This window comes from Ornithorhynchus anatinus, chromosome 1 (genome assembly GCF_004115215.2).
Source record: "Ornithorhynchus anatinus isolate Pmale09 chromosome 1, mOrnAna1.pri.v4, whole genome shotgun sequence".
In the NCBI taxonomy this organism is placed as follows: Eukaryota; Metazoa; Chordata; class Mammalia; order Monotremata; family Ornithorhynchidae; genus Ornithorhynchus; species Ornithorhynchus anatinus.
In genome coordinates this window covers 180218056-180245960 of record NC_041728.1, presented here as the reverse complement: position 1 = coordinate 180245960, position 27905 = coordinate 180218056, and the positions used below count along the sequence as shown (strand labels likewise).

Sequence of the window (27905 nt, the reverse complement as noted above, 5' to 3'; positions counted from 1 at the left end):
AGAGGAGGGAACTGGGGCCCCGAGAATAATAATACTAACGATGGCATCTGTTAGGCGCTTACTATGTGCCGAGCACTGTACTGAGCACTGGGGCGGATACAAGCAAATCGGGTCAAACAGAGCCCCTGTTCCACATGGGGCTCACAGTCTTAATCCCCATTTTACAGATGAGGGAACTGGGGCCCCGAGAAGAATAATACAGCAATGATGGCATCTGTTAGGCGCTTACTATGTGCCGAGCACTGTACTGAGCACTGGGGTGGACGCAAGCAAAGCGAGTCAGACACAGCCCCGTCCCACGTGGGGTTCACAGTCTTCATCCCCATTTTCCAGATGAGGTCACTGAGGTGCAGAGAAGTAAAGTGACTCGCCCCGGGTCACAAGCAGACCAGTGGAGGAGCCGGGATTAGAACCCAGGTCCTTCTGACGCCCAGGCCTGCGCTCTGACCACTAGGCCGTGTTGTTCCTGAGTGTCTTAGTACAGCACCCTGCACATGGTAAGGGCTCCATAAACACCACTAATGGAACACAATCACCCAGGATCAGAATGTGTCTGTCGTTGGACTGCCCTCTCCCAAGTGCTTAGTCCAGTGCTCCGCACACAGTAAGCGCTCAGTAAATACGACCGACTCCCGGTACGGATCCCCCACCTCCTCGCCCATCCGTTCCTTGGGGGAAGGGGGCCGGGAGCTGAGCACGCAGCTGGAGCTCTATTTTCCTCCTCTAGACTGTAAACTCATAATAATAATAATTACGGTATTTGTTAAAGCGCTCACTATGTGCCAGGCACCGTGCTAAACGCTGGGGTGGACAGAAGCAGATTGGGTTGGACGCAGTCCCTGACCCGCCTGGGGCTCACGGTCCCAATCCCCGTTGTACAGACGAGGGAACCGAGGCCCAGAGAGACGAAGCGACCCGCCCGAGGTCACAAGGCAGACAAGTGGCGGAGCCGGGATTAGAACCCACGACCTTCTGACTCCCAGGCCCGGCTTCTTCTCAGTGTCTGTTCTATTCTTCTGCTTTCATTCATTCAGTCGTATTTATTGAGCGCTTACTACGTGCACAGCACTGGACTAAGCACTTGGAATTTGGCAACAGAGAGACCGTCCCTGCCCAACGACAGGCTCACTGTCTAAATGGGGGCGACGGGCAACAAGACGACACGAGTTTTCCTCTCCCGAGCGTTTAGGCCGGTGCTCTGCACACGGGAAGCGCTCAATAAATACCACTGACTGACTATCGGTGCTGACGGGAAATCCCATTCATCCATTCATTCACTCAATGGGATTTCCCGAGCGCTTACTAGGTGCAGAGCACGGTACCAAGCGCTCGGAATGGGCAATTCGGCAACAGACAGAGACCGTCCCCGCCCAACGACGGGCTCACGGCCTGATCGGGGGAGACGGACGGACAGAAACGAGACGACGTCGTCACGATAAATAGAATCGAGGGGATGGACACCTCGTTACCAAAATAAATAGGAGAATAAATAATAATAATGACGGTATTTGTTAAGCGCTTACTATGTGCAGAGCACCGTTCTAAGCGCCGGGGGAGATTCGGGGTCATCGGGTCGCCCCACGTGAGGCTCCAGGTTGATCCCCGTTTTCCAGACGAGGTCCCTGAGGACAGAGAAGCGAGAAGTTACTCGCCCACGGTCACCCGGCTGCCAAGGGGCCGAGCCGGCATTCGAACCCATGACCCCCGACTCCCAAGCCCGGGCTCCTTCCACTGAGCCACGCTGCATATACACAAAATACCTATCTCGGGACGACTTACTCTCCCCCTCAGCCGGGCAGCACCCGGGTGGGTTTTCTGGGGAGCGGGAGGGCCCCTACCCTGGTCTCGGGCTCCCCGGAGAACGGCCATCGGGGGGTAGCGAGACCGGCGAGACGTCTCTCACGTCTCCGCCGTCTCTCACGTCTCCGCCAGCGGCCGGGGGGGCCGCCTCCTCCTCCTCCGCCCCCCCCCCCCCCCGCCCCGACGAGCCGACCGGTCGAGGTCCCGTCCGCCCCCAGCCCCCCGCAACCGTCCGCAAGGGCCCGACCCTCCCGGGGTGCGGCCGGGAAGACTCCGCACCCGGCACCGGGCCTCGGCTTTCCGGGAGGGGGCGGGTCGGCGCAACGGGGGCCCGTCTCGAAACCCCGGGTGAACGGAAGCCCGGCGGATGCAAATCCCCTCCCGCGCGGCCGTCACGGCAGCCGGGGCGCAGAGGAGGCCTCCCCGACCTCCCCCCTCCCGCCGGCGACCGCACGGGAAAGAGAATGCAGAAGTCGCGGCCCGACTTCCTCCCGGGACCCGGCGGTGGGCCGGAACGAGCCCCGGGTTCGAATGCGCTCCGACCCGAATCCGCCGGCCCGCCGGGCGACCTCGGGCGACTCGCTCGGCTTCTCCCGTCCTCCCTCCTCCTCCGGGCCGCGAGCCGTACGCGGGACGGGGCCCTGGGGCGCACCCGACGGGAGCTCAGAACGGCGTGCGACGCGGGGATCGCTTCCCGACTACCGCGGGAACAAAGCGGGCAAAGGGACGCGGGACGATCCGTGTCCATCGGCGAAATGGGAGGGGCCGGGGGCGCGTTAGGGCGGACGCGAGGTCACCGGGTCGGACACGGTCCCCGTCCCCGGTTTCCGGAGGAGGGAACCGAGGCCCAGAGAAGCCAAGCGAGCGGCCCGGGAGAGAGGCTCGCGGATAAGGATGTGGGCTTCTCCCACGGTCACCGTGCACGGTGTTTTTGGAGGACCGAAGCCGCGTCCTCAAAATACCCGACGTGCTGCTCACCGGCGTCACCGGCCGCCTTCCGTCTTGCCAGAAAACCCCCGGGGGGGGGGGGGGGGATCTCGAAGCACGCTGCCGTGGCTCGTTCTCGGAACTCACAGCGCTCTGCCCAAAGTAAGAGCTTCGCGAGAAGCAGCGCGGCCCGGTGGCGAGAGACCGGGCTTGGGAGTCGGAGGTCTCGGGTTCTAATCCCCTGCTCTGCCGCTCGTCAGCCGGGTGACTCTGGGCAAGTCACTTCGCCTCTCTGGGCCTCGGTGACCTCGTCTGGAAAACGGGGACGGAAGACCGTGAGCCCCACCCGGGACAACCCGGCACACGGGAAGCGCCTAACAAATACTAATAACGGCACCTGTTAGGCGCTTACTACGTGCCGAGCACCGTTTTAAGCACCGGGGAGGCTACGAAGCGATCGGGCTGTCCCACGTGGGGCTCCCGGTCTTCATCCCCATTTTACAGACGAGGGAACCGAGGCACCGAGGGGTGAAGCGACCCGCCCAGAGTCGCGCGGCTGACGAGCGGCCGAGGCGGGATCCGAACCCGGGACCTCTGACTCCCAAGCCCGGGCTCTTGCGATCAGAGAAGCCGCGTGGCCAGAACCCGGGGCCTCTGCTGGGAGACCTCGGGCAGGTCGCTCCGCTCCCTCAGCTCCGTCATCTGGAAAACGGGGAGAACGTGAGCCCCGGGTGGGGCAGGGGCTGGGGCCGTTCTCATTAGCTGGGATCTACCCCAGCGCTCAGTACAGTCCCTGGTACACGGTAAGCGCTTCACGAATAACATAAAAAGCCAAACGAAACAACAAAGTAAATACCGGTGGAGCGACTGATGTACGTACAGTGAGGGGGAGGGGAGGCGGGCTGTTTCCCACATCCATTTCCTCATCGGTGCGAGGTCCTCGGCTCGGAGCAGGAGGAGGAGGAGGAGGAGGAGGAGGAGGAGGAGGTGCTCACAGCATCTTCACAGACGCCCCGCACGGTTGGAAATTGGTCTTTTTGGTTTCCGAAATGCGTTAAGCGCTTCCTATGGGCCGGGCGCTGTACTAGGCGCTGGGGTAGACCCAAGCCATTCAAGTCTCCATCTCCATTTTACAGAGGAGGTGACTGAGGCCCAGAGAATAATAATAACGTTGGCATTAGTTAAGCGCTTACTACGTGCAGAGCACCGTTCCAAGCTCTGAGGTGGATACGGGGTCATCAGGTCGTCCCACGTGAGGCTCACAGTTAATCCCCATTTTCCAGATGAGGTCACTGAGGCACAGAGAGAAGTGAAGCGGCTCGCCCACAGTCACACAGCTGACAAGTGGCAGAGCCGGGAGTCGAACCCAGGACCTGTGACTCCTGAAGGGACTTGCCCCACGTCACACCGCAGAACAGGTGGGGGAGCTGGGATTCGAACCCAGGTCCTCCTGACTCCCGGGCCTGGGCTCTAGCCACTAGGCCGGGCTGGTCTTCAATGCCCCGGTCACTCCATTCGATCGTATTTCCCGAGCGCTTACTGCGTGCAGAGCACTAAGCGCTTGGAACGGACAATTCGGCAACCGACAGAGACAGTCCCTGCCCAACAACGGGCTCACGGTCTAAAAGGGGGAGACGGGCAGCAGAATTTGCCTGGGAGATGACCTAATAATAATAATAATAATAATCACCGTGGGATTTGTTAGGCGCTGGCTATATGCTAGGCACCGTAATAACCGCGGGGATGGATACATGAGGTGTACACGGCCACTCAGGCCACGAAAAAGCAGGCCATCAGTCTCGATTCCCGTTCCCTCGATGGGAACGCGACACCCGGGGACTCCGACTCCGGATCCAGGAACTCCCAGCTGTCGGGGAAGCGGCGGGTCCCCAAAACCCCCAATCGACCGATCGAGCGGGGGTATTTACCGAGCGCGTACCACGCGCGCGACACAGGACCGAGCCCCGGGCCGAGTCCGATACGGCGGAGTCGGCGGACACGTTCATTCGTTCGATCGTATCCGTTGGGTCCTTCCTCTGTGCCAAGCACCGTACTGAGCGCCTGGGGGGGGGGACAATACGTGACAACAGAGGTATTCGCCGCCCACGACGAGTTCGCGGTCTAGGGGGAGGCCAGAAGCCGGATCCGCCCCAGCGTGCGGCACAGCACACGGCGGGCGTTTAACAAATACCGCCGTTATTGGGAGTGGGTGCCTGGAGCTGTTGGAGGGGAGTCATTGATCGACAGTGACGTTATCGACGCCCGTTCACTTCTTTCGATGCCTGTCTCCCCCCCCCCCTTCTTGACCGGGAGCCTGCTGTGGGCAGGGGATATCCCTGTTACGGTCGTACTGTACTCTCCCGAACGCTTAGTACAGTGCTCTGCACACTGTAAGGGCTCAACGAACACGACTGAATGAGCGGTGGGGGGCGAATAAAGGGGGAAAAGCCAGGGGGACGGGGGAGAGACCGGCCCTTGCTGGAGGAAACGCACCCTGAGCCGGCCAGGGGCTCTCCCGCTTGGAAAAAGCGGGGGAGTTAGGACGTGTCTCCCAACTCCCGTCCTCTCCCAAGCGCCCAGCACAGTGTCCCGCCCCTAGTAAGCACTCAATAAACAGGTCCGATTGAGGAGGGAGAGGGGTCTGGCTCTCCGGCCCTCTCTGGGTGGAGGGTCCGGGTCGGGTGGGGGGAAGCGGGATGGATGGAGGGCAGGGGAGCAGGATGGACAGGAGGGAGGGCAGGAGGGCGGCCGGGATGGAGGGCGGGCAGGAGGACAGGAGGGAGGGCAGGGGAGCAGGATGGACGGGATGGAGGACAGGAGGGCGGGATGGACAGGAGGCAGGGCAGGAGGGTGGCCAGGATGTGCAGGATAGAGAGTAAGAGAGCAGGAGAGACGGGAGGGCGAACAAGAGGACAGGATGGAGGGCAGGATGGACAGGATGGGCAGGAGGGAGGGCAGGGGAGCAGGATGGACGGCAGGAGGGCAGGATGGACAGGAGGGAGGGCAGGGGAACAGGACGGACAGCAGGAGGGTGGGCAGGAAGCCAGGAGGGGGGAGGCCAGGACGGACAGGGTACACAGGATGGAGGGCAGGGGAGTAGGATGGACGGGAGGGAGGGCAGGAGGGTGGACAGAACGAAGGGCAGGATGCACAGGATGGAAGGCGGGAGGGTAGGAGGGACAGGAGGGCCAGAACGGGGGGCGGGAGGGACGAAGTGACAGGTCAGTATTTTTCGAGTGTGTCCCGGCCGGGGGCGGCCTGGGCAGGGACAGGGGCAGGGGCAGGGGCAGGGGCAGGGGCAGGGACAGGGGCAGGGCAGGTCCCCAACCTCCTCCCCTCCCTTCCCTCCCCTCCCCTCCCCCCCTCCCCCCGGCCCCGGAGCCCGGCCTGACCCGGCGGCGGCGTGTTCGAACTTGAGGGCGAGGGTCTCCTCGATGATGCGGTTGTTGACCTCCAGCAGGATCATGGCGGCGGCGGCGACGGAGGAGGCCCGAGGAGGAAGAGGAGGCCCGAGGTGCTGGAGGAGGCCGAGGAGGAGGCCGAGGAGGAGGCCGAGGCAGCCGGCGGGGGCGGGGCGGGGGCGCGCACGGCCGGGCACGCCCAGGCAGCGGCGCGCACGCAGAGCCACGCAGGGCCACGCAGAGCCACGCAGGGCCACGCGAGGCCAGGCAGGGCCAAGGGAAGGCCAGGCAGGCCGAGGACGCCCTCGTTCCCTCCTCGTTCCCTCCTCGTTCCCTCCTCGTTCCCTCCTCGCTCGTTCCCCCAGCGGGGCAGAGACTCTCAGCGCGCGGGGCGGAGTGAGGCGGGGCGGGCCCGCACTTCCGCCCCCCCCCCCCCCCCCCCCCCCCCGCCCCACGCGCACGCGCCCCGCCCTCTCGGCTTCTTCCGCCCGCCCCGTCCAGAGCGCGCGCGCGCGCGCGCCAGCCCCGCCCCTCCCCCGCCCCGCGGCCGCTTCCGGTCCGCGCGCGCCCCGGCCCCGCCCCCCAGGCGCCTCCCCCGCCCAGCGGTGACGTCATGAGCCAGCCGTGCATTCATTCGTTCGTTCGGATTTCCTGAGCGCCGACGGGGTGCGGAGCATTCATTCATTCATTCATTCATTCATTCATTCATTCATTCATTCATTCATTCATTCATTCGATCGTATCGAATGAGAACGACGATGTTGGGGGGTTCTGAGCGCTGGGGGAGATCCGGGGTCATGGGGTGGGCCCACGGGAGCCTCCCAGGCTTCAGCCCCATTTTCCAGATGAGGGAACTGAGGCCCAGAGAAGTGAATTGTAACCCTAATAATCATGTTGGTATTTGTTAAGCGCTTACTAGGTGCGGAGCACTGTTCTAAGCGCTGGGGGAGATACAGGGATATCGGGCTTTGGAGTCAGGGCTCACGAGTTCGAATCCCAGCTCTGCCACTCGTCGGCTGTGTGACTGTGGGCGAGTCGCTTCACTTCTCTGGGCCTCAGTTCCCTCATCTGGAAAATGGGGAGTAAGCCTGTGAGCCCCACGTGGGACAACCTGATTATCCTGTATCTCCCCCAGCGCTTAGAACAGTGCTCGGCACGTAGTAAGCACTTAACAAATACCAACATTATCATCGGGTGGGCCCACGGGAGGCTCACAGTCTTCATCCCCATCTTACAGATGAGGCAACTGAGGCCCAGAGAGGTGAAGTGACTCGCCCACAGTCCCACAGCTGACAAGTGGCAGAGCCGGGATTCGAAACCATGGCCTCTGACTCCCAAGCCCGGGCTCTTTCCACTGAGCTACGCTGCTTCAAGTCACATGAAGTGACTTGCCCACGGTCACGCGCTGACTATGGGCAGAGCACTGGTCTAAGCGCTTGGAATGGACAATTGGGTAAAAGAGGGAGACCGTCCCTGCCCAACGACGGGCTCGCGGTCTAATCGGGGGAGACGGCCGGCCGGGCGAAAGAGAACAAAACAGAAACGAGACAACATCGTCACGACGAATAGAATCAAGGGGATGGACACCTCATTAACAAAATAAATAAGGGAATAAAAATACATAGACAAATGAGCCCAGTGCTGAAGGCACTGGGCGAAGCGCTTGGAAAGTCCAATTCGGCAACAGAGAGAGACCATCCCTGCCCGACAACGGCTTCACAGTCTAAAAGGGGGGACACAGCAAAACAAAACAGCTTAGAACAGTGCTCGGCACATAGTAAGCGCTTAACAAATACCGACATTAAAACAAGTAGACGGCCCTCCATGGCACCGATAGACATAGAATGATATACACACATCGTAATAATATTAATGCTGGTATTTGTTAAGCGCTTACTCTGTGCCAAGCACTGTTCTAAGCGCTGGGGGAGATACAGGGTCATCAGGTTGTCCCAGGTGGGGCTCACCGTCTTCATCCCCCATTTTACAGATGAGGGAACTGAGGCACAGAGAAGTGAAGTGGCTTGCCCAAGGTCACACTGCTAAGTGGCAGAGTGGGATTAGAACCCACGACCTCTGACTCCCAAGCCCAGGCTCTTGCCATTGAGCCATGCATGAATAGAGCAATAAATATGTACCGATATACACAAGTAGTGTGGGGAGAAGGGGGTAGAGCAGAGGGAGGGAGTCGGGGTGATGGGGAGGGGAGGAGAAGCAGAGGGAAAGGAGGGCTCAGTCTGGGAAGGCCTCTTGGAGGAGGTGACTCTCAGTAGGGCTTGGAAGAGGGGAAGAGAGTGCCTTTGGCGGGGGTGAGGAGGGAGGGCGTTCCGGGACCGCGGGAGGACGTGGCCCCGGGGACGACGGCGGGATGGGCGAGACCGAGGGACGGTGAGGAGGTGGGCGGCGGAGGAGCGGAGCGTGCGGGGTGGGCGGTAGAAAGAGAGAAGGGAGGAGAGGTAGGAAGGCGAGGAGAGGCGAGGTGACGTAGAGCCTCGAAGCCTAGAGTGAGGAGTTTTTGTTTGATACGGAGGTGGGTGGGCAACCACTGTTGATTTTTTGAGCGTGGGGGTGACATGCCCAAAGCGTTTCTGTAGGAAAATAATCCAAGCAGCAGAGTGAAGTATGGACTGGAGTGGGGAGAGACAGGAGGCTGGGAGGTCAGCCAGGAGGCTGACATTGATCCAGGCGGGAGAGGATGAGTGATTGGATTAACGTGGGAGCAGTTAGGATGGAGAAGAAAGGGAGGATTGTAGCGATGTTGAGAAAGTGGGGCCGGCAGGATTTGGTGACAGAATAGAAATAATAATGTTGGTATCTGTTAAGCGCTTACTACGTGCAGAGCACTGTTCTGAGCGCTGGGGGAGATACAGGGTCATCGGGTCGTCCCACGTGAGGCTCACAGTTAATCCCCATTTTCCAGATGAGGTAACTGAGGCACAGAGAAGTGAAGTGACTCGCCCACAGTCACACAGCTGACAAGTGGCAGAGCCGGGTTTCGAACCCATGACCTCTGACTCCCAAGCCCGAGCTCTTTCCACTGAGCCACGCTGCTTCTCTTAGCCACGGGAATATGCGGGTCGAATGACAGAGACGAGTCAAGGATGACACCAAGCTTACGGGCTTGTGAGATGGGAAGGATGGTGGTGCCGTCTACGGTGATGGGAAAGTTTGGGAGAGGACGGGGTTTGGGTGGGAAGATGAGGAGTTCCGTTTTGGACATGTTACGTTTGAGATGAGAGAAGGCTATCCAAGTAGAGATGTCTTGAAGGCAGGAGGAGATGCGAGACTGCAGAGAGGGAGAGAGATCAGGGGAGGAGATGGAGATTTGGGTGTCAACTACGTAGAGGTGGGAGTTGAAGCCGTGGGAGCGAATAAGTTCTCCAAGGGAGTGAATGTAGATGGAGAATAGAAGGGGACCCAGAAGTGTCCCTTGAGGGATCCCCACGGTTAGGGGTTGAAAAGGAGAGGGGGAGCCCGCGAAGGAGACCGAGAATGAGCAGCCAGAGAGATAAGAGGAGAATCGGGAGAGGACAGAGTCAGTGAAGCCAAGGTTGGATAATGTGTTGTGGAGAAGGGGGTGGTCCACAGCGTCAAAGGCAGCTGACCGGTGGAGGAGGATCAGGACGGAGTAGAGGCTGTTGGATTTGACAAGAAAGAGATCACTGGTGACCTCTGAGAGGACGATTTCAGTGCAGTGAAGGGGATGGAAGCCAGATTGGAGAGGAATTCGAGACAGTGGAATATAGCACCGGGCCTGGCACGTAGTAAGCGCTTAACAAATGCCGTAATAATGATAATTACTACATACGGTACTAAACACTTAATAGAGTGCTAGTCGCCTATTATAGTGCTTTACAGACAATAAGTGCTCAATAAATATGATGGAATATGAATTGAATACTATATACCAAACACCATATATGAAGTGCTGGGGGAGGAGCAAGAGAGTCAGTTTGGACAGGGTCCCCTGTCCCACACGGGGCTCACAGTTTAAGGAGGAGGGAACACAGGTATTGAATCCCCATTTCACAGGTGAGGAAACTAAGGTCCGGAGAAGTGAAGGGCCTCTAGACTGTAAGCTCACTGTGGGCAGGGAATGTCGTGGCGTAGCGGATCGAGCATGGGCCTGGGAGTCAGAGGTCATGGGTTCTAATCCCGGCTCTGCCGCTTGTCTGCCGTGTGACCTGGGGCAAGTCACTTCACTTCTCTGGGCCTCAGTTATCTCATCTGGAAAATGTGGATTAAGACCGTGAGCTCTACACAGGACAACCTGACTACCCCGTATCTACCCCAGTGCTTAGAACAGTACTTGGCACATAGTAAGTGCTTAACATGTCTAAAACTGAGCTCCTTATCCTCCCTCCCAAACCCTGTCCTCTCCCTGACTTTCCCATCAGTCTTGACGGCACCACCGTCCTTCCCATCTCACAGGCCCGCGACCTCGGTGTCATCCTTGACTCCGCTCTCTCATTCACCCCACAGGTCCAATCCGTCACCAGTGCCTGCCGGTCTCACCTTTACAGTATCGCCAAGATCCGCCCTTCCCTCTCCATCCCGACAGCTACTGTGCTGGTACAGGCTATCCCGGCCGGATTATCGTGTCAGCCTCCTCTCCGATCTCCCTTCCTCCTCTCTCTCCCCGCTCCAGTCTATTCTTCACTCCGCCGCCCGGCTCATCTTCCTGCAGAAGCGCTCTGGGCCTGTCACTCCCCTCCTCAAAGACCTCCAGGGGTTGCCTATCGACCTCCGTGCGAAACAAAAACTCCTCACTCTTGACTTCAAGGCTGTCCATCCCCTTGCCCCCTCCTACCTCTCCTCCCTTCTCTCTTTCTCCTGCCCACCCCTTAGACTCCACTCCTCTGCCGCTCACCTCCTCACTGTCCCCCGTTCGTGTCTGTCCCACCATCGATCCCTGGCCCACGTCCTCCCGCCGTCCCGGAACGCCCTCCCTCCTCACCTCCGCCACACTCACTCTCTTCTCATCTTCAAAGCCCTACTGAGAGCTCACCACCTCTAAGAGGCCTGCCCCGACTGAGCCCCCTTTCCCTCTGTTCCCCTTCCCCCACTCCCCCCACCCTCTGTTCCTCTCCCTTCCCCTCCCCTCAGCACTGTGCTCACTTGTATATATTATTTATTACCCTATTTATTTTATTAATGAGGTATACATCCCCTTGATTCTATTTATCTTGATGATATTGTCTTATTTTTCTTTTGTTCTGTTTTGCTCTGCTGTCTGTCTCCCCCCTTCTAGACCGTGAGCCCGTCATTGGGCAGGAATTGTCTCTATCTGTTGCCGAATCGTACATTCCAAGCGTTTGTTTCAGTGCTCTGCACATAGTAAGCGCTCAATAAATACTATTGAATGAATGAATGAACATATACCATAGTAATTATTATTGTTGTACTGTACTCTCCCAAACACCAAGTACAGTGCTCTGCACACAGTAAACACTCAATAAATTTTATTCCCCTATTTATTTTGTTAATGAGGTGTCCATCCCCTTGATTCTATTTATCGTGATCATGTTGTCTTGTCTTTGTCCGTCCGTCTCCCCCGATTAGACTGTGAGCCCGTCGCTGGACAGGGATTGTCTCTATCTGTTGCCGAATTGTATATTCTAAGCGCTTAGTACAGTGCTCTGCACATAGTAAGCGCTCAATAAATACTATTGAATGAATGAATGAATAAATACGATTGAATGAATGAATGAATGACCCAAGGTCAATGGGGATTTAAGACTGTGAGCCCCATGTGGGACAGGGACTCTGTCCATCCTGATTTGCTTGCATCCACCCCAGTGCTTAGTACAGTGTCTGGTACATAGTAGGTGCTTAACAAGTACCACAGTTATGATTATTATTGCTGTTATTATTAATAATAAGATCATACAGCAAACAAGCGGAGGAGTCGGGTTTAGAACCCAGGTCCTCTGACTCTCTGGCCCAGACTCTTTTCCACTAAGCTGCACCGCTCCCTCTGGCTCTCGAATGTTGCAGGACCAGAATAAATCAATTAACAATGAAAAACAGAGTGGCCTAGTGGAAAGAGCCCTGGGCTGGGAATCAGAGGACCTGAGTTCTAATTCCAACTCCGCCTCATGTCTGCCTACTCAGCTGTCTCTCCGCTACTTGGAGAAGCAGCATGGCCTGGTGGTTAGAGCCCGGGCCTGGGAATCAGAAGGTGATGGGTTCTAATCCCGGCTCTGCCACGTGACCTAGGGCAAGCCATTTAACTTACCTGTGCCTCAGTTAAGTCATCTGTAAAATGGGGATTAAGACTGTGAGCTCCACCTGGGACAGGGCCTGTGTCCAACCTGACTAGCATCTATCTACCCCAGCACTTAGTACAGTGCCTGGTACATAGTAAGCACCTAATAAATACCATTTTGAGAAAAGATATTCCATTAGCTCTCTCGCGCTCTCTCTCCTGCTTATCCCTCTCTTCTCTTAATAATAATGACCACTATATAATAAGAAACAATATTATATAATCTGTAATTATACCATACACAATAATATAATTGTATTAATTGTAATTAATAATCAATACAGAAACAATATTTTATAATGATAATAACCATTATTATTAACTATTGTGGTATTTGTTAAGTGCTTACTATTTGCCAGGCACTGTTCTGAGCGCTAAGGTAGATGCAAGGTCATCTGATTGGACCCAATCCCTGTCCCACATAGGACTTACGGACTTAATTCCCATTTTCCAGACGAGGTAACTGAGGCACAGAGAAGTGAAGTGACTTGCCCAAGGCCAAGACAATAGACAAGTGTCAGATTCGGGATTAGAACCCATGACCTTCTGCCTCCCAGACTTGTGCCCTAGCCCCTTGGCCATACCTACACCACCCGGTCATTGGGCAGGGATTGTCTCTATCTGTTGCCGATTTGTCCATTCCAAGCACTTAGTACAGTGCTCTGCACTTAGTAAGTGCTCAATAAATAGTATCAAATGAATAAATGAATGCTGCTTCCCAAATAATAGTGGTATTCCGTGCCAGGCACCGAACTAAGCGTGGGGGTGGAAAAAAATAAACCGGGTTGGATCCAGTCCCCGTCCCACGTGGGGCTCACGGTCTCAATCCCCATTTTCCAGATGAGGGAACTGAGGCCCAGAGAAGTAAAGCGACTCGTCCAAGGCCACACAGCAGGCAAGTGGCGGAGCCGGGATTAGAATCCATGACCTTCTGACTCGCGGGCCTGTGCTCTAGCCACTTTGCCAAGCTGCCTCTCCTCCAGGGAAATTTCTCTCATTAAAATTTCTTCTCCCCCAGTTCACAATCTTCCTGTGATTACCTCAGCATTTGGGCTACTTCTCCTTGCCCTTTAGCACATCTCATTTTACAGACTCTGCTATTTGAACACTTCCCCCTCTTTGTCAATCAAGTGATGGATTTCCCCTGTAGATTGTAAATTCCCTGTTTGTAGTCATCGAGTTCTTCTTCTAACGTACTCTCCCAGGCGAAGAGCTCGGCCCGATAGAGGCTGTTGATTGATCGAACGTATCAGTAATCATATCGATGTACATATCTGTAATTTATTTATTTAGGTGTAGTGGATAGAACCCCGGCCTGGGAGTCAGAAGGTCATGGGTTCTCATCGCAAGTCCTCCACTTGTCTGCTGTGTGGCCCTGGGCAAGTCACTTCACTTCTCTGGGCCTCCGTTCCCTCTTCTGGAAAATGGGGATGAAGATTGAGCACTTACTATGTGCAGAGCACTGGACTGAGTGCTTGGAATGTACAATTCGGCAACAGATAGAGACCATCCCTGACCAACGACGGGGCTCACAGTCTAGGATGGGGACCGTGTCCCACCCGATTTGCTTGTATTCGTTCAATCATATTTATTGAGTGCTTACTGTGTGCAGAGCACTGTACTAAGCGCTTGGAACGTCCAATTCGGCAAGAGATCGAGACAACCCCTGCCCAGTGGCGGGGCTCAGAGTCTTGGACGGGGACCGTGTCCAACCCGATTTGCTTGTATTCATTCGATCGTATTTATTGAGCGATTACTGAGTGGAGAACACTGTACTAAGCGCTTGGAATGGACAATCTGGCAACAGATCGAGACAATCCCTGCCCAGTGACTAGCCTGTACCCACCTCTGCGCTTAGTACGGTGCCTAGCAGCGTGGCTCAGTGGAAAGAGCACGGGCTTTGGAGTCAGGGCTCATGAGTTCGAATCCCAGCTCTGCCACTTGTCGGCTGTGTGACCGTGGGCAAGTCACTTAACTTCTCCGTGCCTCAGTTCCCTCATCTGTAAAATGGGGATTAAGACTGTGAGCCCCACGTGGGACAACCTGACTCCCCTATGTCTATCCCAGCGCTTAGAACAGTGCTCGGCACATAGTAAGCGCTTAACAAATACCAACATTATTATTATTATTAGCACATAGTAAGCGGTTAACAAATACCATAATTATAGTGTCTGTCTCCCTCTCTAGACTGCTCTGTACACAGTAAGTGCTCAATAAATACGATTGAATGAATGTAAGCTCGTTGTGGACCAGGAATGTGTCTGTTTAGTGTTCTGTTGTCCTCTCCAAGTGCTTAGTACAGTGCTCTGCACACAGTAAGCTCTCAGTAAATGCGATTGACTGGCTGGCTGATTAAAAGATAGATTGATGTCCAAATTGAGCTTTTGATTTTCCCACCGTCTCCTCCACCTACCTTTCCCCTGTCAGTTGACAAAACCACACCTGCTCCTTGTCTTGGAAGCCACGCGACTATAAAACCCCTCGTGCAGTCTGTCACCAAACTCTTGTCGCTTTTTCTGTCACAGTATTTCCAAGAACAGCTTCTTTCTTACCAGCGTGGCTCAGTGGCAAGAGCCCGGGCTTGGGAGTCCGAGGGCGTGGGTTCTAATCCCGGCTCTGCCGCTTGTCAGCTGTGTGACTTTGGGCGAGTCACTTCATTTCTCCGTGCCTCAGTGACCTCATCTGTAAAATGGGGATGAAGACTGTGAGCCCCACGGGGAACAACCTGATCACCTTGTATCCCCCCAGTGCTTAGAACAGTGCTTTGCCCATAGAAAGCGCTTAATAAATGCTATCATCATTATTATTATTAAATAGCCACCATTCATTCATTCAATAGTATTTATTGAGCGCTTACTACGTGCAGAGCACTGGACTAAGCGCTTGGAATGTACAAGTCGGCAACAGATAGAGACAGTCCCTGCCCTTTGACGGGCTTACGGTCTAATCGGGGGAGACGGGCAGACAAGATGCTCATCCAATCCTGGTCATACTCTGATTTAATTTCCACTTTCATTCATTCATTCATTCATTCATTCATTCATTCATTCATTCATTCAATCGTATTTACCGAGCGCTTACTGTGTGCAGAGCACTGTACTAAGGGCTTGGAAAGTACAATTCGGCAATAGAGACCATCCCTACCCAACAACCGGCTCACAGTCTAGAAGGGGGGAGACAGATAACAAAACAAAGCAAAACAAAAGTCAACAGGTATCAATAGCATCAGTGGAAATAAATAGAATTATAGATATATACACATCATTAATAAAATAAATAGAATAATAAATTTGTACATATATACCAAAGTGTTGTGGGGCAGGGAGGGGGTAGAGCAGTGTGACCTTGGGCAAGTCACTTAACTTTTCTGTGCCTCACTTACCTCATCGGCAAAATGGGGATGAAAAACTGTGAGCCCCATGTGGGACAACTTTCATTCAGTCATTCAATAGCATTTATTGAGAGCTTACTATGTGCAGAGCACTGTACTAAGCGCTTGGAATGGACAAATCGGTAACAGATAGAGACAGTCCCTGCCCTTTGACGGGCTCGCGGTCTAATCGGGGGTGACGGACAGACAAGAACGATAGCGATAAATAGAGAACTCGGTGACCTTGTATCCCCTCCAGAGCTTAGAACAGTGCTTGGCACATAGTAAGCTCTTAACAAACACCATCATTATGACATACCTAAGTGCTGTGGGGAGGGGAGGGGGGGAAAGCACCAACTTCCTCACTGGTCTCCCTGCCTCCCGCCTCTCCCCCGTCCAGTTCGTATTTCCCTCTGCTGTCCCACATTCCCACATCCCCCAGATCCCCCACTTTGAAAAAAAAATGCTATTGGTTAAGCACTTCCTGTGTGCTTACCGTACCAAGCATACTGTACTAAGCGCTGGGGAAGATGATCAGGCTGGGCACAGTCCGGGTCCCAGCTCGGGCTCTCAGTCTTAATCTCCATTTTACCGGTGAGTTGGCGGAGACAGAGAGGAGTGACGTGACCTACTCAAGGTGACACAGCAGACACGTGGTGGAGCTGGGATTAGAACCCAGGTCCTCTGACTCCCAGGCCCGGGCTTTTCTCACCAGCCCACGCCGGTTACTCATTTCTCTCCGCATCAGGGAGAAACTCCTGACGGCCGGCTTTATGGAACTCCGTCAGCTATTTCCCTCCTCACCTCCTCTCTTCTCTCGCCGCGCTCCAGCTCTCACTCTTCGTTTCTATCAAGGCGGCATGGCAGCAGGAGAAACAGCATGGCCTGGTGGATGAAGTCCAGACCTGGGAGTCAGAAGGACCTGGGTTCTGATCCCGGCTCCACCCCTCATCCGCTGTGGGACCTCAGGCAAGTCATTTCTCTTCTCTGGGCCTCAGTTAGCTCATCTGTAAAATGGGGATCGAGACTGGGAGCCCCATGTGGGACAGGGACTGGGTCCAACCTGATGAATTTGTATCTGCTCCAGCACTTAATACAATGCCTAGTACATAGTAAGCGCTTAATGAATGCCATAATTATTATTATTCTTGTGTGGGGCACGGGATTGTGTCCACCTCGATTTGCCTGTATCCACCCCAGCGCTTAGTACAGCGTCTGGCACGTAGTAAATGCTTAACAAATGCCGCAATTATTACCACTATTATTATTACCCTCTTACCTCTTACTAGTTCAACAGCATAATTTCTTCTTCTCACTCCTATTTGTAATTTCTTTTAGGGTTTGTCTTCCCGGCTAGACCCTAAGTTCCTGACGGCAGGAATTGTGTCTACTAACTCTACTGTACTCTCTGAAATGCTTAGCACAGTGTACTGCACATAGGAGACCGTAAGCTCCTTAGGGCCAGGGATCATGGCTACTCTTTTGTGCTCTCCCAATGCAGACCACACTCTGAGTGCTTAATAAATAATCTTGATTTCGACCTGGGCGTGGCGTAGCGGTTAGAGCCCGGGCCTGGGAGTCAGAAGGTCATGTGTCCTAATCCCGCTTCCGCCCCTCGTCTGCTGTGTGACCTTGGGCAAGGCACTTCACTTCTCGGTGCCTCAGTGACCTCATCTGTCAGATGGGGATCGAGACTGGGAGCCCCACGGGGGACAGGGCCCGTGTCCAAATTGATTTGCTTGTATCCACCACAGCGCTTAATGTAGTGTCTGGCACATAGTAAGTGCTTACTAAATACCACAGTTATTATTATGAACAGCTGAAGAGAACTGCTAGTCAGAGTGTAAGCTCATCGTGGGCAGGAAACGTGTCTGCTATTTCTGCTGTATGGTACTTTCCCAAGCACTTACTAGAGTGCTCTGAACATGGAGAAGCAGCTTGGCTCCGTGGAAAGACCACGGGCTTAGGAATCAGAGGTCATGGGTTCTAATTCCGGCTCCGCCACCTGTCAGCTGTGTGACTTTGGGCAAGTCACTTCACTTCTCGGTGCCTCAGTTACCTCATCTGTAAAATGGGGATTAAGACTGTGAGCCTCACGTGGGACCACCTGATTCCCCTGAATCCACCCCAGTGTGCTTAGAACAGTGCTCGGCACATAGTAAGCGCTGACAAGTGGCAGAGCCGGGATTCGAACTCATAACCTCTGACTCCAAAGCCCCTGCTCTTTCCACTGAGCCTCGCTGCTTCTCGATAGTAGGGTAGTGTAGGGTAGAGGTTTCTGAGGAGAGGCGAGATGAAGCCAGAATGAAGCTTCAGGACAATGATCCGGGCTGGACGGATGAGAGCTGTTTATAGGGAAGCAGTGTGGCCTGGTGGATAGAGCAAGGGCCTGGGAGTCAGAAGGACCTGGCTTCTAGTCCCAGCTCTGCCATCTGTCTGCTGTGTGACCCTGGACAAGTTACTTCACTTCTCTGAGCCTCAGTTACCTCATCTGTAAAATGGAGATTAAAACTTCCTCCTTCTGATTTAGCCTGTGAGCCCCTCGTGGGACATGGACTGAATCCTACCTGATTACCTAGTATCTACCCCAGGGTTTAGTACAGTGTCTGGTACATAATAAGTGCTTAAATACCATTCTCTACCAGGTAGAGAAGCAGCGTGGCTCAGTGGAAAGAGCACGGGCTTGGGAGTCAGAGGTCACGGGTTCCAATCCCGGCTCTGCCGCTAGTCAGCTGTGTGACCTTGGGCAAGTCACTTAACTTCTCTGTGCCTCAGTTACCTCATCTGTCAAATGGGGTTTAAAAAAACTGTGAGCCCACGTGGGACAACCTGATCACCTTGTATCCCCCAGCGCTTAGAACAGTGCTTTGCACATAGTGAGCGCTTAACAAATACCACAATTTTTTTTTTTAAATGACCCAGTGAAAGTTTCCTAACCTTAAGTGTGATTAGACAGTGGAACAGGCTGTTGACAGAGGTTTAGAATTCTTAAAATTAGAATTTTTAAAAAAGGAAAGAGAACATTCTGCTCCTGACAGGACATGGATTGTGTTCAACCTGATTAACCCATATTTAGCCCAGTACGGTGCCTGGAACAGTGCTCTAGCCTGGAACGCCCTCCCTCTTCATATCTCACCGGCAATGACTCTCCCTGCCTTTAAAGCCTTACTGAAGGCCCGTCTCCTCCAAGAGGCTTTCCCTGACTAAGCTCCTCCTTTCCTCTTCTCCCACTCCCTTCTGTGTCACCCTGACTCACTCCCTTAATTCCCCCCTCCCGTTTCCAGACCCACAGCACGTAGGTCCATCTCTGTCATTTAGTCATTTCTATTAATGCCTGTATCCACCTCTAATAATAATAATAATGGTATACGTTAAGCACTTACTATGTGCTAAGCACTGTACTAAGCGCTGGGGTGGATACATGCAAATCGGGTTGGTTGGACACAGTCCCTGTCCCATGTGGGGCTCACGGTGTCAATCCCCATTTCACAGAAGAGGGAACTGAGGCCCAGAGAAGTGAAGCGACTTGCCCAAGGTCACACAGACAAGTGGTGGAGCTGGGATTAGAACCCATGACCTTCCGACTCCAAGGCCCGTGCTCTATCGACTATGCCACGCTGCTCCGGATGGGACACTGAGCTCCCCCGGCAGCAGCGGTGCCTGTGGCCATCTAGAAAGGAGCGGTCGCAGCAGTGGGGCTCCCACAGTCCGCTTCGGGGCCCCGGGGACCTTCTCCCGGCCCGGGCGCCGTCCCGCATCCGCGACCGACACCGGGAGGCCGGCCTGACGTGGACTCTAGCCCCAGGCCTGGGGAGGCTGGGCGTCCCTCCGAGGTCTCTGAGTCCAGGACCACCTCCCAGGTCTTCAGCAGCTCCTCCTCCACATGGGGCTTGACCTCCCGGATGGTCTCCTGGACGCTGCGCTGGTCCCACCGCGTCCTCGGGAGAGCATCGTCCACGTTGAAGGCCCCGTCTCGGGTGCGGCGCACCTGGGTGCACACGGCCGTCGACTTCAGCTCCAGCCCGATCTCATGAACCACCCGGCGGAGCCGCTGTTGGGTCTCATTCATGCACTGGATCTTAGGAAGTGAAAACTCGAGACATCGGATCCCCAGGATGGGCATCGGCGTCTTTTCCATGGGCCGGATCAATCCCTTCACGGCCAACTCGTAGGCCCCTTGGGTCTTCAGATCCAGTCTGGAGCGCATCACCACCGCTTTCTGATGAGAGCCCTGGATGACTGCCGAGATGCGGTCCAGCTTCTCCTGGGTCACGTGATCATAGATTGTCTTCTCCACCAGCCTACCCAGGTCAGAAAAGTCATCTGTCGCCTTCCCCAGAAGGCCACGCGTTGTGTAATCCTTGGTCAAGTGGGCGCGATGCAAGTCCATGAACAGTTTCTAGACTGTAGGCTTGTGGTGGGCAGGGAATGTGTGTGTTTACTGTTGCATTGTCCTCTCCCAGGCTCAATAAATACCATTCACTGACTGATTAACAAATGCCATTACAAATGAAATGTATCAGGGCAGTTGCCCAAACCACAGACCTTTGGACCGCTACTAAAATAAAATCAAAATCAGCATTATCAAAATTAAAAATTGAATAACCTATACAAAAGGTCTGAGGATAATAATCATCATGTTAGCATTTGTTAAGTGCTTACTATGTGGCGAGCACTGTTCTAAGCGCTGGGGGAGGTACAGGGTCATCAGGTTGTCCCACGTGAGGCTCACAGTCTTTATCCCCATCTTACAGATGAGTTAACTGAGGGACCGGGAAGTGAAGTGACCTGCCCAAAGTCACACAGCTGACAGGTGGCGGACCCAGGATTAGAACCCAAGACCTCTGACTCCTAAGCCTGGGGTCTTTCCACTGAGCCATGCTGCTTCTCTAATGGTATGGCATCATGGTATAATGGCTAGAGCGTGGGCCTGAGAGTCAATAGTTCATGGGTTCTAATCCTAGCTTGCCCTTTGTCTGCTCTGTGACCTTGGGCAAGTCACTTCACTTCTCTGTCCCTCAGTTCCCTCATCTGTAAAATGCGGATTAAGCCTGTGAGCCCAGGCTAAGACAGGGACTGTTTTCAACCCCATTTGCTAGTATCCACCCCAGCGCTTAGTACAGTTCCTGCAACATAGTAAGTGCTTAACAAATACCACAATTATTATTATTCTTGGGAATTATTTCTTATATTTTCTTCCACTCTTTCTCCATCCCTAAACAGATGGAGCTTCAACTCCCATGTGGATGTACCCCACGGCCTTTCCACTTCCGGTTTCCTTTCATTCCTCAACTCCATCACCTTCCCGCTCCACCCCATCTCACAGCCTCTCTAACTCAAACACACTCGATCTCGTCATCTCTTCTTAAAGTGCGAGTTCTACTAATCGATCAGTCCATCATTCGTATTTATTGAATGCTTACCCCGTGCAGAACACTATACTAAGCGGTTGGGGGAGTACAAGAGAACAGAGTTGGTAGACACACTTCCTGCCCAGAGTGAGCTTACAGTCTAGAGGGGGAGAGGGACATGAATAATACAAATAATTCAATTACAGATAGGGCGGAGAAAGGGGTGAGTAAAGGGGTACAAATTCAAGGGCAAGAGGGAAGAGGGAAGAGAGAGTGGGAGAAGAGGAAATGAGGGCTTAGAAGGGGAGGCTTCTTGGAGGAGGTGGGCTTTCAAGAAGGTTTTGATGGAGGGGAGAGTCATCGTCTGTCGGCTATGAGGAGGGAGGGCATTCCAGGCCGGGGCGGAACGCGGGCGAGAGGTCAGCGGTGAGATTGACGAGATGGAGGTACGTTGAGTGGGTTGGTGTTAGAGGATTGAACTGTGTCATCTGGTTTGGGGGAGGAATTGAGGGAAGTATGGTAAGAGGGCCAAGGTACCTTCTCCAGCTCTGAAATTCCACCCTCCAACCACAGCCTCCTCACCCGATTTCCTCTTCCATACAACCCCTTCCCACAAAACTGTCCTCTTCCCCATAGAGACCTCTGATCTTTTGTCTTTTGAAGCAGCATGGCTCAGTGGAAAGAGCACGGGCTCTGGAGTCAGGGGTCATGAGTTCAAATCCCAGCTCTGCCACTTGTCAGCTGTGTGACTGTGGGCAAGTCACTTAACTTCTCTGGGCCTCAGTTCCCTCATCTGTAAAATGGGGATTGACTGTGAGCCCCACGTGGGACAACCTGATTCCCCTGTGTCTACCCCAGTGCTTAGAACAGTGCTCTGCACATAGTAAGCGCTTAACAAATACCAACATTACTATTATTATTATTGTCCCCCTCCAAATCTCTCAAGCCACCATGCCCCATCAGGCCTCCGTCCCCAAACGACCTCCTCGATATACAAATCGCCGCCCCCAACCCCGGCCTCTCCACTGAACTCAGCTCTCTCCCTCCCCTGTCCCTCCGTCGATCTCATACCGCCTCGATTACTGCATCGGCCTCCTTGCTGACCTCCCGGCCTCCTGTCTCTCCCCATTTCAGTTCATACTTCTCTCTACTGCCCGAGTTGTTTTTCTACAAAAAGGTTCAGGCCAGCTTTCCTCCTCAAGAACCTCCAGTGATGACCCTTCCACCTCCACATCAAACAAAAACTCCTCTCTATTAGCTTTAAAGTCATCCACCACCTTGCCCCCTCCGACCTCACCTCCTTACTCTCCTACTCCAACACAGCCCGCATAAAATGCTCCTCAATGCCAACCTTCACATTTTACCTCAATCTCTCCTGTCTCGCCACTGACCTCTCGCCCATGTCCCGCCTGTGGCCTGGAACGCCCTCCCTCTTCATATCCGACAATTCCTCTCACCCCCTTCAAAGCCTTATTGAAGGCCCATCTCCTCCAAAAGGCCTTCCCTGACTAAGCCCTCCTGTCCTCATCTCCCACTCCTTTCTGCATCTCCCTGGCTTGCTCCTTTGATTCATCCCAGCTCCCAGTCCCAAAGCCCTTACATCCAGATCTGTCATTTTATGTATTTATATTAGTGTCTGTCTCCCCCTCTAGACTGTCAGCTCACTTTGGGCAGGGAATGTGTCTGTTATATCATTCTAGCTTCCTCTCCCAAGCTCTTAGTACAGGGCTCTGCACACAGTAAGCGCTCAATAAATACGATGGAACGACTGACTGACATCAACTCACAGTCCTGAATCCTCTTCACAGTCCGCTTCCTCTGCTCCGATGCCCTAGCTGTGGAGCACTGATCGTGGAAATCCAGTGCCTGGGGCCAAACTCAGCCATCTCAACTTTTTCCTCACCTGATTTCACTCTGTCTTCTCCTCTGCCTGGCGACATTACTTCTCCCTCCTTACTGACTCCCATGCCCATTGCCCTTGCTAGCTGTTTCAGGTGTTTAACTCCCTCCTCAAACCCCCTGTCCCCGGGCTCTGTGTCCTCTTATTCCTAATGACCTGCCCATCTATTTCATCCATAAAATTGAAACCTTCAGGGGTGATCTCCCGGAAATCTCCCCTGCTCCTCCTCAGTCCCTCCCTCATCCTGCCCCTTCTTTGACTTTCCCATCTTTCCCCACTGTATCTCAAGAGGAGATCTCCCACCTTCTCTCAAAATCCACCCCCTCCACCTGCGTCTCTGCCACCATCCCTCTGCACCTTATCGGAACACTTACCCCCTCCCACCGATGTACCCGGTGACCCCTCTGCTGCCCACCTTCTACCACTCCTCAACTCCGCCAACCTCCCGCTCCACCCACCTCTCCCACCCACCAACCTGGACACACACTCTATTTCATCAGCTCTAACCGCTGCACAATCTCTACCCTCGCCAACTCTGAAATCCCTCTCTCTGACCACAAACTTCTCACTTACCTCCTCTCTCACACTCCTCCTGCTCATAAATCTGTACTATTCCCTCACACGGACATTGGCTCCCTTGACCCCATCCGTCTCTCTCAGCGCATCACACCCCAGCTAGCCTTCCTACCCACTCTGGTTGACCAAATAGATGCTCTCAACACTACCCTCTCTACTCAACTCAACTCACTGGCACCTCTATCCCTCTGTCGTTCTCGTACCACTAACCCACAGCCCTGGACCACCAGCACTGCCCTCCTCCTTCGCTCTCGTGCTCGAGCCGCCGAACGCTGCTGGTGGAAATCTAAACATCAGGCCGACCTTGTCCACTTCAAGTTTGTCCTTTCTTGCCTTAATTCTCCCCTCTCCTCTGCCCCGCAAAACTATTTCTCTTCTCGTATTGATACCCATGCCCATCACCCTCACCAGTTGTTCCAGACATTCAACTCCTTCAGACCCCTGTTCCCCCTCCCCCCAATCCCTCGCCCCCAACGATCTGGCCATCCTTCCCAGGAGTATCTTCAGAGGATTAAGAGACTCCTGCCTCCACTCAAGTGCCACCCCTTCCGTATAGGTATTCGGCCCCATTCCTTTGCGCCTTATAAAAATTCTCGCCCTTTCTCTCCTTCCTTCCTTAACTACCATCTTCAACCACTCATTCTCCAGTGGCTTCTTCCCCTCTGCCTTTAAACATGCCCACATCTCCCCCATCCTAAAAAACCCCTCCCTTGACCCCATAGCCCCCTCCAGTTATCGCCCCATCTCCTCCCTACCTTTCCTCTCCAAAGTCCTTGAGCGAGGCATTTACACTGGCCGCCTTGAATTCCTCTCCTCCAACTCTCTCCTGCCCCCACCCCCAAAACTGGCTTCCTCCCCCCTCACTCCACTGTAGCCGCCCTCTCACAGGTCCCCAGTGACCTCCTCCTTGCCAAATCCAACGGCTCCTACTCCGTTCTGATCCTCCTCGACCTCTCAGCTGCCTTTGACTCTGTCGACCATCCCCTTCTCCTCAACACATTATCCAACCTTGGCTTCTCAGACTCCGTCCTTTCCTGGTTCTCTTCTTATCTCTTTGGCCGCTCATTCTCAGTCTTCTCTGTGGGCTCCTCCTCTGCCTCCTCCCACCCCCTCACTGTGGAAGTCCCTGAAGGGTCAGTTCTGGGTCCCCTTCTATTCTCCATCCACACTCTCTCCCTTGGAGAACTCCTTCGCTCCCACAGCTTCAACTCCCACCTCTATGCGGATGACACCCAAATGTCCATCTCCTCCCCCGATCTCTCTCCCTCTCTCCAGGCTCACATCTTCTCCTGCCTTCAGGCCACCTCTACTTGGATGTCCTCCTGCCACCTCAAACTCAACCTGTCCAAGACAGAGCTCCTAATCTTCCTGCCCAAACCCTGTCCTCTCTTGAACTTTCCTGACACTGTAGATGGCACAACCAACCTTCCCATTCATTCATTCATTCATTCATTCATTCAATCATATTTATTGAGTGTTTACTGTGTGCAGAGCACTGTACTAAGTGTTTGGAAAGTACAGTTCAGCAACAAATAGAGACAATCCCTGCTCACAATGGACTTACAGTCTAGAAGAGGGGAGGCAGACATCAAAACAAGTAAACAGGCACCAAAAGCATCAATATAAATAGAATTATAGATATTTACATATAATGATAATAATAATAATGTTGGTATTTGTTAAGCGCTTACTATGTGCAGAGCACTGTTCTAAGTGCTGGGGTAGACACAGGGGAATCAGGTTGTCCCACGTGGGGCTCACAGTTAATCCCCATTTTCCAGATGAGGGAACTGAGGCCCAGAGAAGAGAAGTGAGTAGCCCACAGTCACCCAGCTGCCCAGTGGCAGAGCTGGGATTCGAACCCATGACCTTCACATTTTCCTCCACATCAAACCGAAACTCCTCACCGTCGGCTTTAAAGCCGTCCATCCCCTGGCCCCCTCCTAACTTCGCCGCCCTCCTCCTCCTCCCCGGCCCGCACACTCCGCTCCTCTAATGCCAACCTCCTCCCCCGGCCTCCATCTCGTCTGTCTCACCGCAGACCTCTTGCCCACATCCTGCCTCTGGCCCGGAACGCCCTCCCTCCTCTCATCCGACAGACAGTGACTCTCTCCCCTTCAAAGCCTTATTGAAAGCCCACCTCCTCCAAGAGACCTTCCATTCATTCATTTAATCGTATTTATTGAGCACTTACTGAGTGCAAAGCATGGTACTAAGCACTTGGGAGAGTATGATATGACAACAGACACACTCCTGCCCACACAAGCTAACAGATTGAGTGCTTACTGTGCACAAAGCCCTGTACTAAGCGCTTGGGAGAGAATAATACAACAATAAATGGACAATAAATCCCCTTCCCACAACGCGTTGACTAAGCCCCCCTTTCCTCTTCTCCCACTCCCTTCTGCGTCGCCCTGACTTGCTCCTTTTATTCATCCCCCACTCCAGTCCCACGCCACTTATGTCCAGTTCTGTCATTTCTTTCATTCTATGAAAGTCTGTCTCTCCCTCTAGACTGTAAGCTCGTTGTGGGCATGGAATGTGCCTATTTATTGCTATATTGTCCTCTCCCGAGCACTTAGTACAGTGCTCTGCACACAGTAAGTAAGGGCTCCATAAATACGATCTGCTCACTGACCTGGGTTCTAATCCTGACTCTACCACTTGTCTGCTTGGTGACCTTGGGCAGGTCACTTAACTTCTCCCTGCCTCAATTTCCTCATCTGTAAAATGGAGATTGAGACCGGGAGCCCTATGTGGGACAGGGACCGTATCCATCCTGATTATCTTGTATCTATCCCATTGCTCAGTACATTCATTCAGTAGAATTTCAATAGTATTTATTGAGAGCTTACTATGTGCAGAGCACTGTACTAAGCACTGGGAATGTACAGATCGGCAACAGATACAGTCCCTGCCCATTGACGGGCTTACGGTCTAATCGGTAATCAGTAATTAGTACAGCACATAGTAAGTGTTTAGCGCATAGTAAGCACTTATAAAATATGACAATTATTATTATGTGGGAAAGGAACCGTGTCCAACCTTTTTAGTTTGTTTCTCACCCAGCACTTAATACGGTGCCTGGCACATAGGAAGTGCTTGGGAAGCAACATGGCATAGTGGAAAGACCCCAGGCCTGGGAGTCGGAAGGTCGTGGGTTAATTGATTAATTAATTAAGGTATTTATTAAGTGCTTACTATGTGCTGAGCACTGTTCTAAGCACTGGGGTGGATACAAGGTGATCAGGCTGTCCCACGTAGGGCTCACAGTTTGAATCCCCATTTTACAGATGAGGTCACTGAAGCACAGAAAAGTTAAGCGACTTGCCCAAGGTCACACAGCGGACAAGTAGCAGAGCTAGGATTAAAACCCGTGCCCTCTGACTCTCAAGCCTGTGCTCTTTCCACTAGGCCACGGGTTTTAATCCCAGCTCCATCACCTATCTGCTGTGTGACATTGGGCAAGTCACTTCACTTCCCTGAGCCTCAGGGACCTCAACTGTAAAATGGGGATTGAGACTGTGGGCCCCACGAGAGACAGGGGACTGTGTCCAACCAGACTTGCTTGTATCCACCCCAGCACTTAGCAGCGTGGTTTAGTGGAAACAGCCCGGGTTTGGGAGTCAGAGGTCATAGGTTCTAATCCCGGCTCCGCCACTTAGCTGTGTGACTTTGGGCAAGTCACTAAAGCTCTCTGTGCCTCAGTGACCTCATCTGTAAAATGGGGATGAAGACCATGAGCCCCACGTGGAACAACCTGATTACCTTGTATTAACCTCAGGGCTTAGAATGGTGCTTTGCACATAGTAAGCGCTTAATAAATTCCATAATTATTATTTTATTACAGTGCCCGATACATAGGAAGTGCTTAACAAATACCATTATTTTATTACTATTAGTAATAATAAATACCATTAAAAAAATGAAGAGACTATGGGAGAGAGATGCACTATGAGCAAGCAGCGTGGCTCAGTGGAAAGAGCCCGGGCTTGGGAGTCAGAGGTCGTGGGTTCTAATTCCCCCTCTGCCACTTATCAGCTGGGTGACTTTGGGCCGGTCACTTCACTTCTCTGGGCCTCAGTGACCTCATATGGAAAATGGGGATGAAGACTGGGAGCCCCACGAGGGACAACCTGATCACCTTGGATCTACCCCAGCACTTAGAACAGTGCCTGGCACATAGGAAGCGCTTAACAAATATTATTATTATTTATTATTATTATTATTAACGCTGGGGTCCCCTGCAGGAGAGCTAGAGTCACTGCAGACCTGAGGTCAGTGTGACGAGTAGGAGAGCAAGGTTATTGCA

At 53.6% G+C, this 27905-nt stretch overlaps 3 protein-coding genes across 3 annotated transcripts in view; 1 reads left to right on the top strand and 2 right to left on the bottom strand.

Annotated features, from left to right (window-relative positions):
- The window catches only part of ARPC2 (actin related protein 2/3 complex subunit 2), a 48959-nt gene extending 42666 nt beyond the window's left edge, over positions 1–6293 (bottom strand). The window contains exon 1 of the mRNA XM_029073133.2: positions 6120–6293. Coding sequence (XP_028928966.1) covers positions 6120–6193 — 74 coding nt within the window. The 5' untranslated portion in view covers positions 6194–6293. The remainder of the gene's footprint in view (positions 1–6119) is intronic.
- A 13143-nt stretch (positions 6294–19436) lies between these two features.
- Positions 19437–20188, bottom strand: LOC100090650 (mitochondrial mRNA pseudouridine synthase TRUB2-like). The gene has a single exon (XM_039914742.1). It carries the CDS (start codon positions 20154–20156, stop codon positions 19437–19439), a length of 720 nt encoding a protein of 239 aa, XP_039770676.1. The 5' UTR covers positions 20157–20188.
- The window catches only part of LOC100083635 (C-X-C chemokine receptor type 1-like), a 38532-nt gene continuing 30628 nt past the window's right edge, over positions 20002–27905 (top strand). The window contains exon 1 of the mRNA XM_029052664.1: positions 20002–20075. The gene's annotated coding sequence lies outside the window, so the exon portion shown is untranslated. The remainder of the gene's footprint in view (positions 20076–27905) is intronic.

What these genes read in the sequence shown, in the direction of transcription:
- LOC100090650 (XM_039914742.1), bottom strand. Translation starts at nt 20,156, where the DNA reads ATGGACTTGCATCGCGCCCACTTGACCAAGGATTACACAACGCGTGGC.